This window comes from Alexandromys fortis, unplaced genomic scaffold, assembly GCF_014885135.2.
Source record: "Alexandromys fortis isolate MF-2015 unplaced genomic scaffold, M_Fortis_MF-2015_v1.1 scaffold_6, whole genome shotgun sequence".
Lineage (NCBI taxonomy): Eukaryota > Metazoa > Chordata > Mammalia > Rodentia > Cricetidae > Alexandromys > Alexandromys fortis.
Window position 1 is genome coordinate 18,176,582 of NW_026067902.1, and position 13,964 is coordinate 18,190,545.

At 44.6% G+C, this 13,964-nt stretch overlaps 1 protein-coding gene and 1 long non-coding RNA gene across 9 annotated transcripts in view; one reads left to right on the forward strand and one right to left on the reverse strand.

The window, feature by feature from the left end:
• Nucleotides 1-196: 196 nt before the first annotated feature.
• Nucleotides 197-13,964, reverse strand: part of Stard9 (StAR related lipid transfer domain containing 9) — an 86,826-nt gene continuing 73,058 nt past the window's right edge. For 5 of the 8 annotated variants that reach the window (XM_050134420.1, XM_050134421.1, XM_050134419.1 and 2 more), the window contains 10 exons: nt 13,638-13,835; nt 13,065-13,248; nt 12,570-12,707; nt 3,265-3,382; nt 3,019-3,140; nt 2,754-2,818; nt 2,437-2,639; nt 2,191-2,270; nt 1,866-2,024; nt 197-1,452 (listed from right to left, as the gene is read on the reverse strand). In XM_050134420.1, the coding sequence (XP_049990377.1) occupies nt 1,351-1,452; nt 1,866-2,024; nt 2,191-2,270; nt 2,437-2,639; nt 2,754-2,818; nt 3,019-3,140; nt 3,265-3,382; nt 12,570-12,707; nt 13,065-13,248; nt 13,638-13,835 (1,369 nt within the window). In that variant the 3' untranslated portion in view covers nt 197-1,350. Of the gene's footprint in view, nt 1,453-1,562; nt 1,664-1,865; nt 2,025-2,120; nt 2,271-2,436; nt 2,640-2,753; nt 2,819-3,018; nt 3,141-3,264; nt 3,383-12,569; nt 12,708-13,064; nt 13,249-13,637; nt 13,836-13,964 lie in introns of those variants that run through there. The other 3 variants (XR_007590428.1, XM_050134422.1, XR_007590429.1) reach the window with 3 other exon arrangements.
• Nucleotides 1,375-13,056, forward strand: LOC126496800 (uncharacterized). Its single transcript, XR_007590436.1, has 4 exons — nt 1,375-1,514; nt 8,091-8,302; nt 10,048-10,149; nt 12,795-13,056. It is a non-coding gene; the product is annotated as an uncharacterized lncRNA (long non-coding RNA).

Genomic DNA, 13,964 nt, shown 5'->3' on the forward strand with positions numbered 1-13,964 from the left:
CCTCAAGGATCCCCCCCCCCCTTTTGGTTTTTCCAGATAAGAGTTTTTATGTGTAGCCCTGGCTTTCCTGGACCTCACTCTGTAGACCAGGCTGGCCTCAAACTCACAGGTCCACCTGCCTCATGAGTGCTGTGATTAAAGGTGTGACAGAAATAGATGAGTTTTGTTTGTTTTTTGAGACAGGGTTTGTTTGTATAGTTCTGGGTCTCCTGAACATAGCTCTGTAGACAGATAGACCTGCCTCTGCCTCTAGAATGCTGAGATTAGAGTGTACACCACCTTCCAGCACTAAAAGTTTTTTATCCCTATCATTTCCGGAAGAACCTGGAACATCTTCAGTGTTCAGCCAGGCCAAGAGTCAAGATACAAGAAAACAATCCTTTTTCCATCCTCTCCTATTAGAACAATTAAACTCAGTACTTAAAGAGATGATTCAATAGTTATTTTTTGTTGAGACAGGATCTCTTGTATCCCAGACTGGCACCTAAAGGTGATCTTGAACTTCTACCAGAGTGCTATAGGCATGTGCTACCACACCCTTACTCAGTCAGTAGATTTATATAAAAAGTTGTTTCCAGGTGTGGTGGCTCATAATCCCAGCATTTGGGAGATTGAGGCATCATGTTGGCACAGGGTCAAGGCCTACTAGAAATTAATCCTCTCCAAGACAGTCTGTTTGAAATCCCTCTTACCATGTCAGCAAGCAGCATGTAGCTCTTCCTACCTGTAACTGGTCTTCAGGCCCCACAGTTGCCTCCCATTGTACTGAGCTCAAGGTAGACTAACTGTACCAGTAACACAGAGTGGCCCAGTAGAAGTAGGGTGTGCGTGCATAGGTAAATACGAATAGTAAAGCATTTGTAAACACTCGGTGAGAAAAAAACAATTCTGAATCAGACTTTGGTTTGTGCAGTTGATTCTTTAAACTGGTTTGATCCTTTCTGTCACTCCATCACAAAATGGAGATGAATGTTGGAGGCAGATTCAGGGCACCCTTGGCTAGTGCTTGCCTACCAAGGAGGCACCTTGCCAAGGCACTGCAGTCCCCAGCTCTGCAGGCTATACCTTTTCCAGTCTTTGATTGGTGTGTTGTTAGAGTCCCAGAGGCAGGAAATAAAGGTGAGAAATCGAGTTTCATTGGACAGCCAGGGCCAGGAAATTCAGGTTGCTTACTCTTCAGAGGTAATCAAGTACTAAATACTGATTTTGCTGGCAATGCTGGGCTGATGCCATTTGTATAGTTGGCTACCACAGGCAGCCTGGGCTTCTCTTACCTCAGGGTATAGAAGCAGCTATGGAGTCTCAGGTGTTCTGGGCCTACATCTCAGCAGCTATCTCCACAGCCCAATACTAACTACCAAGGAAGGATGCCAGCTTGGCCACAACCAGCGGCTGCTGTTTGATAAAGGAGTTCAGAAGATGAGGAGGGAAGCCTGGTGCACCCAGCTCCACCTGGAAAGAGAAGGAAGAAGTGAAGGTGTACAGACAGACCTGGAACAGCCACTCTGGCAGTGGTGAGTGGAGATGCACATAGGCTCCTGAGTTTGGATCTAAGTACTGACCTTCCCCTCCCCAATGTTGAAGGTGGAGTTGACCTGAGAGTTGGAGAGCTCTACAAGATGGGGATTCTGCTCTGTTGCTGCCTTCAGCTCCAACAATCCATCTATTTCAAGGACACTATAGTCAGCCGTAATATTAAGTTAGTCCATCTCTGGTGCTGGGGCTTCACAAAGACTATAAACTTGCTCATTCCTCCTACTTTAATTCCCCTTGCTGTGAGCCTACTCTAGCCAAATGGCCTAGCAACCAGGGATTCTAGAAACATCCCAAGGTATTCCCTGAGATAAGATGCAGTGCTATGTCACCTGGGCAAGGAAGATGACTCTGGTTATTTCTTTCCCCTCCATGATAACAGGCTGCAGGACCCAGGCACTGGGCAGGATCTCTCCTCGGACCATTTTTCTGCTGGGTCTTGGCATAGATGTGTCGTACACAGACTGAGCTGCCATAATTGACAGGTGCCCCTAGGGACAGAGATACATGTGAGTTCTCTACCTGTGTAATAAAAAACAGGGACAGGTTTAAGTATATAGTCAGGATGATGACTTAAGCTACCTTACCCTAGCACCTGCTAATTGCACCTCAGCCCAAGTTCATCCCAAAACATTTTACCACCAGCAATATAGGCACCTCTTTCGCTTCCACGCAGACACAGCAGAAATCACGCAGCTGCTTCAGCGCACACAGTGTGGTGTCACACACCAAGTACACTAGAAGGACAGAAAGATTATTCCATGCTCAGAAGTCCCACTTTATTCCATTGCTAGATCTCTAGCACAATCTTTCTGAGCAGTCTGGAGCTCCCAACAGTGCTGCTCCAACCCTCTACCTCTGACCCCTGGCCAGGCTTTCGGAAGCCTTCAAGCTTGGACTCACCCAGACTGATACTGTTGGACACTCGCTGATGTAGCCTGGCTGTCTGGATGGGCTTGTGGTACAGAGGCCATAGAGTGGGATCACTCACAGCTGCCCACACATGAGAGAGTGGCTGTGACACCACACCTGCACCCAAGAAGCCGTGTCGAGTAGAAGAGAATTCCTTGTAGTAAAACTGCACCTCTTGTTCCTCACCCTGGTAACTGGAAAACACAGGAGGCAAAATAAAAAGGAGGCTATCAGCATGAGGTGTGCCAGGAAAGCCAGGGCAGAGAAAGAGAATCATAGAAGGACCAAAGCACTACAAAAGAACTTACTTCCAGCCAGCTGTTGCCTGACGGCTGAAGAGGTTGTGGAGATTATCTGAACAAGCAGCCATTACCTGGGGACAGAGGGTAGAAGCCAGGTCTCTAGGTTCAACAGTTCTGCTAACGTTTACTAAATGCCCATTTATCAAGACGAAGAGTTGTTGAAGCTCCCATGCCTTGGTGGCCCTAATCTGCCTGGCTTCTTTCCCTCCCCATCCAGCATAAGTCTGGCCATAGCAACAGGAGGGGGAAACAAGTAGGTGCAGAGACTCACATCAGCCATTGAGGTGTTGACAATATGTTTAGCCAAATCCTGGTAGGGAGAGGAGAAGCAGGTCCCTAAACTGGGTAGGCTGGAGGGAGAGCAGCAGCCACTGCCCAGGGAGGCTCTGCGACCTACAACAAAGAGATGAAGGCTCTGTAATGACCTGAACACCAGCATGGGGGGACAGGGGTATGGGACCAAGAGTCTTGGGCCAGTTAATCTCAACAGCTATCATTCCTGAAGCTTCCTACTCACTGTGGGCTAAGCTTTTCCAGGTAGATCCGGTCAGATACAGCTGACTGTTCCTCACTGTGGACCGACCCTGCCAACCACCTATCCAAGTGTCTCGGAAGTCTGGTACCCGAGAGTCCTCCTGCAGAATAGCAGATACTTAGAACAGGACATCCAGAAACATCTACTAGCAGTTGCAATGGGACTTCAGGAGGTTGGATGCTGAGGTGGTTTGAATAAGTATAGCCCCCAAAGGCTCATATTTGCTTTGGAATCCTTTAAGTTCTTGGCCTCAAAAAGGCTGACACTGTTGGTTACTAGAAAATGTCACTATTTGGAAGAATTAAGGAGGAAGTATGTCATTGGGGATGGATAGGTTTTGAGGTTTCAAAAGCCCATGCCAGGACCAGTGTCACTAATGAATCAGAATATAGTGTTCAGCTACTGCTCAGCACCATGCCTGCCTGCTGCCATGATGATAATGGGCTAAGCCCCGAAACTGTAAGCAAAAGTGAAATGCTTTGAGTTGCCTTAGTCATGGTGTCTCTTAACAGCAATAGATACCAACCAACAAGGCTTCATTATCCAGGCCACAGGCTTAAAGGGTTGCTTGCAGATCAGCTGCCATGGCAATCTGGATAACCAGTACATGGGCATGCAGCCCTCTGCCAAATGGCCACAACCCAGGGTCATAGAAGAAGCCACCTGTATCATGGTGGCAGCAGGAAATAGGCCATCATGGGGGGGGAGGGGGCTAGTGTAGGTAATAAAGTCAAAGTGAAGGGGAGATGAGGAAGCAGTGAGCTGTGGACAGCAGACCTTGGCCCTGACCAAGTGCAGCACTGAGCCAGAAGTCCTACTATAGGACCAGAGCCTCTAGATCTCTCCTGTCTTTAGTTAGTAAACTACCCCTAAGCCAGCTGTTCCTCAGTGGAACAAAAACATGGGCCACTAAAGAGGAAAAGGCACCTGCCACCAAGCCTGAGGATGAGAGTCTGTGGGAAAGAACTGATACTGAAAGCTGTCTTCTGACTTCTACATGTGTGATACGGTATGTGTATCATATGTACACACTAGATAAATGTAAAAAATTTTAAATGAGAAACAGTTCTACCCTCTTCCTTGCTCTCCTGCTGTAACAGTCTCAAGTCAGTTTTAGATCTGTAACTGTCAGGATCCATTTCACCTAATCACTGTCTTTCTCCACCTGCTTCCACCTCTCCCTTTTGACTAGATATGAGCATTTAAAACATACAGAGATGTCTTTCCCAGCATTGAGCTTCCTGAAGCCAATGTTCTGTCATCTCCTAACCCTCGCCTGTACAGCATCCGCCAGAACTAGAACCATTTGCACTCATGACTCCTCCAAAAAACCACCATAGGCCACAATCCTGTGGGACCACAAGATGCTTTCAGCCCCATCTTCCTGCATCTTTCAGCAGGCTGTCACATGCCCATCAAGATCTGTTCCTCTAGCACCAGGCTCTCTGCTCCCACCTGTGCTGTCTTAGGTTCTTACTGGCTGTCCTTAACCACAAACTGACATCTTGGAATTCTTTTGCACTTGGGCCAATGCCATAGGCGACCTCATCCGGTGACAATGCTAGACTGGTGATTTCTAGCTATAATCATGAATTAATATTGCTAGGACAACTGGACTGGCACTGGGGGCAGGGATTACATCAGAGACCCATTTTATAGAGGAGGTCAAAATTCTTTATGCTTTGTGGGTCAAATGTCAGATTAAGAGAAATGTAGCATTATTAAGAAAAAATTTTAAAGGCCAAAAAGCAGGAAAAGACTAGTTAGTGTGTAAGGTAAATAACACCAAAAATCAAAATATAAAAACTATAGAAAAAAAGACACAAAAACCCACAAAAAAACTAAACTATAACAACACATTAAAAGAATATTCCTGGTATATAAAATGAGTTCCAGGATATCCAGAGTTACACAAAGAAATCTTTGTCTTGAAAAAACACAAATTTTAAAAAAGGACTAGGAAGATGGCTCTGTGCTTAAAGAGCACTGGCTGCTTTTCCAGAGGACCTGGGTTCAATTCTCAGCACCTACATGGCAATTTTCAACTGTCTGCATTCCAGTTCCAGGGTATCTGACACCTTCACTCAGACATAAATATAGGCAAAATACCAATGAACATAAACTATAAAAAGAATAATACATCATGCATGCAAGTATATGGTGTGTATTTAGAAAATTCAAGAAAGCAAGGATAGCTTCATTCAGCCAATATGAACAAATACACAAGATAGCAATGTCCAAAAACTGAAAAGTAATGCCCTGGAAAAATCTTACATGCTCCCTTACAGTAAAAAATATATCTCAGTTTAAACTGATATGAAATAATAGAAGCATCCCGCTAATGTCTGGAAAAAGATGAGGACACTGGTTCTCACCTATTCAGGATCTAGCTAATGCAGCTACAGGGCAGAAGCACAAAGTAACACAGTAAGGACATGGTGAGAGGTCTAGGATTTGACATGACATGCCTTACAGTCCTAAAGAGATGTAGAGAAGAGGAGCTATCCAATATGATAGCCTGTTTGCTGAGTGTGCCCAATGTGGCACATGTGACCTTAGAACATTTTGGATGTGGTGTCAAGTCACCTATTCCTCCACAAATACAAAGCAGATTATAACCTAACATTTCCAAAAGCAGCTACCAAAAAGCACTGGGATTCCACAGAATGGCGAATGGAAACCTGTATCTTCCAATGAACTGAGAAAGGAGCATAGCAGAAGAAACAAAATATCCCAGGACTTGCCCTAGGTCCACTGCCCAGAAAGATGGCTCCCTTCTGCAGGGGTGAAGGGAAACAGAGTCCAGTATAACTCATCAGTGCAAATGGGACAGGCCTGGCTACTGGGAAGACCCAGACCCCTAACAGGTTTACAGCCTAGCTAAATAAAGAACTTGGAATCTCCCTCACCTGGCTTTAGAAAAAGGATTCACTTTTAACTAACAGTACAGTGCCCTGTCCCCTTCCCCGCCACCTGCTGGGGTGCTGTAGGCAGAAGACATTTTGATAATAGACTGTTTGAATTTGTACTGCTCTGGGCATCCAAAATCCCTGTCCCCCATCTCTGGAGTCCCATAGAAATTTCACTCTACCAGCAGCAAGGGGAGCCACCTCACGAGCGAGACCTGGCTTAGTAGTAGTGACTGACTCAAACCTGATGAAAGCATGTGGGGAACAACATTGACACAGAAGGGAAAGAGGATAGAAGCTGAGAGGATTGTCCCAAATTACTAAAATGACAGGTACCAGTGAAACCTAGATTCCTAAAAGCTGGGAAATCTAATCTAATCTTGGTAAATACTGATGGCCAACTTAAAAATCAAGTGGACATAAAAAAAAAATCTATCACAAGCAACAATACTGAAACCGCAATAATCTCCCAACAAAGAAAAGTCCAACGCTGGGTGACTGCATTACCAAATTCTACCAAACCTTAGAAGTTAATGTCAGCTGGGCAGTGGTGGTACAAACCTTTAATCCCAGTTCTTGGGAGGCAGAGGCAGGCGGATCTCTGTGAATTCGAGGCCAGCCTGGTGTATAAGAGCTAGTTCCAGGACAGGCCCCAAAGCTACAGAGAAATCCTGTCTCAACCCCAAAAAAAAAAGTTAATATCCATAAAACAGAAAGGAAAGGAACACAACCAAACACATGCTAGGAAGCCAGGACTATCCTGTTACCAAAGCCAGATAAACACACAACAGCAACAAAACTAGAGGCTAAATTCTCTCATGTATTAAGATGGAAAAATTCTCAACAAAATATTTGGAAACAGAATTCAAGAATACACTGAGGAGCTGGAAAGATGGTGCAGTGGTTAAGAGCACATGCTGCAGCCAGATATAGTGGCACAGCCCTTAATGCTAGCGCTCAGGAGGCAGAGGCACGCAGATCTCCGGGCTTGAGGTCAGCCTGGTCTACACAGCCAGAGCTACATAATTGAGACCCTGTCTCAAGAAAACAAACAAGAGCATGTGCTGCTTTTCCATAGGACCCCAGTTCAGTTCTTAGTGACCACGTGACAGTTCATAGCTCTAACTCCATTTCCAGCAGCTGATGCCCTCTTGTAGCATCTATGAACACTAGGCACACACGTTACACATATAAAAATTCAAGCACACATGCATGCACATAAAATTAAATTTTTAAGAAATTCAACATACCATTAAAAAACAAATCATAAAAGCAATCCCACCCATAATAAGTGTTTCATTTAGTTATTTTGTGGCTAAGAATAAACTAAGAAAGTCAAAGACTTACACAATGAAAATTGCAAAACACTGAAGAAATTGAAGACAGACACTAAGAGGCTCAGAGGTTAAGAGCACTTCCTGATCTTCCAAAGTACCCCACTTCAGTTTCCAGCACCCACATCTGCTTGTAACTCTACTCCAGGTGATCTGGTGTACACAATTACATAAACACACATACAAATGTAAGTAAAAAATGTTTTAAAATCTTTAAATTCAAATATGGAAATAACTCCCTGAAGTTGATTATTTGGAAGAATTATACAATTACATCCCCATAATACTCAAAACAATTGACAGATTCAGCATAATCCTAATCAAAATGTCAATGCTATTCTTCAAGGAAACAGAAAAAAAAACTAATCCCTAATTCATATGGGAATGTACTCCCAAACAGAAATCCTAAGTGAAAAGAGCAAAGCTGGAAGGTTTACAATACTTGATTTCGAGGAATGCTAAAGAACCATGGTAACAAAGCCAATGTGGTATTGGCATAAACAGATCATAGAAAATCTAGAAATAAATCTTGCATGCACAGCCAACTGATCTTTCCTTCACAAAGATCCCCAAACAAACACTGGAGAATGGACAGACCACTGGAATGAGTGGAAACATACATCCAGAAGACTGGATCTGGACCCTCATCTCTCACCACCACAAAATTAACTCAGAATGGATAGAAAGATGTTGTTTCCTGAGTGTCTTGCTACACACCACAAGTGACCCTGAACTCATGGTCCTTCTTCCTCAACATACCAACCGCTGGGATAACAGGTGCGTATCACCATGCCAGGCCTTAGTGTAAAACATAAAACTTAGGAATTACTACAGGAAGACAGAGAAAATAATTCAAAGGTGCACAATCAATGATTTTCTGAACATGGCTACAGAACTTTTAAGTTGACAGTTGAACTGGGCAGTGGTGGTACACACCTTTAATCCCAGCTCTTAGGAGGCCTCAGAGTCAGGCAGATCTCTGAGGTCTAGGCCAGACTGATCTACAGAATGAGTTCCCGTACAGCCAGGACTTAAAGATAGATAGATAGATAGATAGATAGATAGATAGATAGATTAGATAGATAGATAGATAGATAGATAGATAGATAGATAGATAGATAGGTAAAATTGACAGTTGAGATTATATCACATGTAAAAGTTTCTGTACAGCAAAGAAAATGGCCAGCAAAGAGACAGCTAAAGAATTAAGAATGAATTGGTGGTGGTAGCACACACCTTTAATCCAAGCGCTGGGGAGGCAGAGGCAGGCAGAACTCTGTGAGTTCGAGGCCAGCCTGGTCTACAAGAGCTAGTTCCAGGACAGGCACCAAAGCTACAGAGAAACCCTGTCTCGAAAAACAAAAATAAAAAAGTAGTGCATCTATGCATCTGCTGTGGGCGGTGGTGGCACATGCCTCTGAGTTCCAGGACAGCCATACATACTACACAGAGAAATCCTGTCTGGTTTGGACATGGTGGGGAATGAGGGAGTCAGGCAAAGATCATGAACCCTAATAGCTCCACTAAGAACTAGACTTCAGTTCACAAACAAAGGGCAAAAACCAATGGCCCTGACCCTGAATGAGGTGAGGCACATATGCTGGGCCAACACCCCTTTACCCTCCTTGAGTGATGACCAAATAAGGACAAAGCTGGGACTTGTTCAGACTTGCCCAAGAATGGAGAAGCTATAGCCTTGGCCTACCCTCACTAGCCCAAACCAATTAGAAATGTACTAATATGATTGCCATTTACATAAGCCAATCCTAAATAGAATGGCCACAGTGCTTTTCACATTCCTGTTGCTGTCCTTAAAAAGAGCTTACAAGTCCCTCTCAGGTGTGTGCGACCCCATATACATGTGGTATAAAAAACATTCTTGCTGATTGCATCATGACTAGTGGTTTTTTGGGGGACCTCTCATGGGAGAGTTGTACACACTATCCATGTGCATATTCATATGGGTGTACACACGATCCACTGCTGTGGGAAAAATCCTTCTGTATGCCGTGAATATGTTTTACTCCCATTGGCTAATTATAAAGCTGTTTGGCCTATAGCAAGCCAGGATTAAGTCAGGCAGGAAAGCCAAACTGAGGACTGGAATGAAGAAGGGTAGAGTCAGGGGAGACACCAGTGAGCTGCCCAAGAAGCAAGATGCTAGAGGACAGGTAAAGCTGTGAGCCATGTGGTAATACAAAGATTAATAGAAATTGGTTAATTTAAAAGTAAGAGCTTAAAAGTTAGTAATAAGCCTGAGCTACTTGCTGAGCATTTTATAATTAATATAAGCTTCTGTGTGTTTACTTGGGACTGGGATGTCAGGACAGAAAAGCTATGCCTCTGTTAACAATCCATGTGCATATTCATATGGATATACACACTATCCATGTGACTAAGATGAATACTTTTGGGTAGGGAAAATGTACCTTCATGTCACATGGCATATGCCACTGTTTAGATGTTATTTTTTACTATGTGCATTTTAATTTATAATGCGAACTTTAAATATTTATCTCCAGCCAGACCTTATTTGGAGCACTTCATGTTTCCAGCTGCTTTCTTGGTTGTAACTAGCTTCTTCTTCATTCTAAGCTGAATTCTTCAGAAGCGCCTTTAACCCAGTAAGTAAATATCAAACGTGCAACCTTCCCCACAAAACCTGGTCCTTCTCTAGCATCCTTCATTGTTGTTATGGCCACCACCTCAGGTCAAACATGAGTTCAGAGCTGAGCAGGTAAAGGCACTTGCCATATAAGCCTGGCAACTTGAGTTCAATCCCCAAGATCTACATAAAGATGGAAGGAGAAGGTAGGCCTTTAATCCCAGCACTCGGGAGGCAGAGGCAGGCGGATCTCTGTGAGTTCAAGGCCAGCCTGGTCTACAGAGCAAGTGCCAGGACAGGTTCCAAAGCTACAGAGAAACCCTATCTTGGAAAAAAAAAAAAAAAAAAAAACAAAGATGGAAGGAGAGAACCAACTCCATAAAGCTATTCTTTACTGACACACACACACTGTGGCATCTGTCCCCAAACACATATAGCACTCACAACAGCAATAAATAAATGAATGCATGGTGTTTTCAACTCTGTCTCTTTCTCCTACATCCTACCAGTCACCAAGCAACTGCTCTTCTTGCACCCTTATCTGTGATCTTCACTGGAAATGCTAAATCCAAGCACTCGCCATCTTTCTCAATTCTGCCATGGTCACCAGCAGGTCTTCCCTGGGCTGCTCGTCTCTCTCTTGCAATCCAATGGTCTATTACATATATACACATGTGTGGTGTGTGGTGTGTGCGTGCATTCAGGCAGGTGTTTGAATGTGTGTGTGTTTTCTGTCACTGCAGCAGCTTTAAAAAAATCTTTTCTGTGGAGTATCATCATCAGACTAGAAAGGGGACAGAATTCTCAGTACACTTGTTTGCCATTCAGCCATCTTACTCTATATTCCATCCACAAGGGCCCTGCTTAGCTCTTCACACTCTGAGGCCTCTCTTCCGAGGGTACCCCTCTCCCAACAACAGCGCCACTCAGCTCTTCCTAATCTCATTACCACTCTAGTCTCAGTGCAAACAGTCTCTTCAGGATGTCTTCACTGACTCCATAAATCTAGACAAACCACCTGTTATGCTGGCTTGGCATTCCTTCAGTTAGCTCAGTGTAATAACAATGAACATAAAACAAGCAGCTTAACATATCTATCTCTGAGCTGGAGAGATGGCTCAGAGGTTAAGAGCTATTGCCTGCTCTTCCAAAGGTCCTGAGTTCAATTCCCCGCAAACACATAGTGGCTCACAACCATCTGTAATGGGGTCTGGTGCCTTCTTCTGGCCTGCAAGCATACACACAGAGTATTGTATACATAATAAATAAATAAATATTTTTTCAAAAAATAGAGAAAACATATCTATCTCTAACAGTGTAAAGACAATGCCATTTTACTTACTACCTTATCCTAAAATAGTGTCTACTATTTAGGATAAAATAAAAGCTTAAGTTGGGGCTGGAGAGATGGCTGTTCTTCCAGAGACCTAGGTTTGGTTCCCAGTATCTACACAGTGGCTCACAACTGTCTGTAATTCTAGTCCCGGGGGATCTGATGCCCTCCTCTGATCTCCATGGGCATCGTGCCCTCACATGGTACACAGGCATACCTGCAGGCAAAACCCACACACAAAATAAAAATAAATCTTGCTGGGCATCATGGTAGATGCCTTTAATCCCAGCACTTAGGAGGCAAAAGTAGAGACAGGTGGATCTCTGTGAATTCAAAGCCAACCCAGTCTACACAGTAAGTTCCAGGCCGGCTACTGCTTCATAGTGAGCCCCTGTCTCAAAATAAATAAATATATTTTTAAAGATTTATTTATTTATCATGTATACAGTGTTCTGCCTACATGTCAGAAGAGGGCACCAGATCTCTTTACAGATGGTTGTGAGCCACCATGTGGTTGATGGGAATTGAACTCAGGACTTCTGAAAGAGCAGCCAGAGCTCTTAACCACTGAGCCATTTCTCCATCCCATTTAAAAATCTTTTTAAAAAGAAAGAACAACAACAAAAGTAAATAAAACTGAACATGTACTGTTTTGTTTGCTGACTTTTTGGTTTTTGTTCTTGTTTTGAGACAGGGTCTCAGTATATAGTTCTGTCTGTCCTGGATCTTACAATGTAGATCCATTTGGCCTTAAACTTGTAGAGATCCACCTGCCTCTACCTCCTGAGTGCTAAGATCAAAAGCCTACACCATCATACCTAGCTGTATACTACCTAGGTTCTATTTCCAGCACCCACATTACAGCTCACAACTACCTGTAGCTCCAGCTCCAGGGTGATCTGATGCCTTTGGCTGCTGTGAGCACCAGTACTCACATGCATACACAGAAACAAATACATACGCATAACTATAAATAAAGCAAACACACAGAAATGCAAGATTAAAGGAGAGGAAGGCATATGGGAAGGGCTCAGTGGAGACCTGCAGAAGACACAGGTCCTACACATACTTACATCTCAGAAACTTCCTAATGTCTGTCCACTCACCTTGACCTCTAGGGACTGGGGGTGGCCCGAGAAGGCTGGGCTGCTGTTGTAACCAGATGTGATGCCAGAAGACAGGCTTCCACTGGAGCTGGTGCACAGGGAGCTAGAGTTGGCTAGAGTTTGTAGTTTTTCCTCTTCCTGGGAAGAAGACAGATAAAACTAGCTTCTGATGATACACCCTCGCTACCATACTTTCTCCTCTGACCATCCTTCTCACCTCCACAGCTAACCACCACTCTTCCCAGAACTTCCTGCCTACTTCCCAGAAGCCACCAATCTCCTGCTTCCCCACATCCCTGACTCCACACGGAAGCCTCTTCCTCCCACATTCTGGCCTGTGACAAATGTGGTCTGATGAGCGTGTAAAGGGAATAGGAGCCCAGCTTTGGGCTGGAAGCCCACCCTCCAAGTGGATCTCCATCAGAGCTGCCAGAGTCTAAGATCTGGCCCAGGTTTCAGGCCTCTCTTAAGGCAGAAGATCACTTCATTCCTCACCTTCAACAGCTGGGAGACGATCTGCTGGCGGATTCTCTGCTTTTCTTGTTCAGTCCGCTCCCTGAGCCGATCTCGAGCCTGGGCAATCTCCACCTTGGCCTCCTCACGGGCTTGATGATAGTCTCGAAGCATCAGCTCAATGTCAGAGGGTAGGTTGGCTGATCTTGACGCTGGTTCTGGGATCCTGGGGAAGTATACAGAGGGGGAAAGTCATCTTCTAACATGATGGGTGCATAAAGTATGGTCCTGCCCACCCTAGCAGGCTCAGCAAACCTCCTGCTGTTTACGTTCTCAGGGAGGTTTCTAGAAAGAGAGGAACGAGCCATTCTAAGACCCAGGCACACAGACTTGCATAACATATGAGTCCCTTTTGTCTAATGCTTTCTCATGATTTCTCTCTGTCCATCTTCTGCACAGCTATACCCATTCCCTTAACATCCTATTTCCATTTGCCCTAGACTTCCACACATCTACCTCAGTTTATCCAGAAACCTGGAAAAACCTCTGAGATGTTCAATTCTAGTCCCTTTTCCCACAGAGCCTGCAGGAAGTGGGCTCTAGATTCATCCTTACCTAGTGGTCTCCACGACATCCTTCCTCAACTGCTGCAGGTATTCTCGGCGTCTGCTGGGCAAGTCAAATTCCCAGGTGGGGAGATCCTTGTTGGGCAGGAAGCCGAGTTGTTTCTGGGGACTGAAGCTTCGTGTTCGACGAAAGTTATGAAGTCGCTCAGCCCTCTCTCTCCTGAGGGTCTCTATGGTCTTTTTCTGCCTGAGACAAAATGTGATTGATTCACTGAAGCTAGTCCTGAAGATCCCTGAGGGGAGCAAGGGCAGAGCTAACATCTTACTGTTAAGTTTCCTAAGGCCCTGCCTTACCTTGCCCACCCTACCCTCCAGG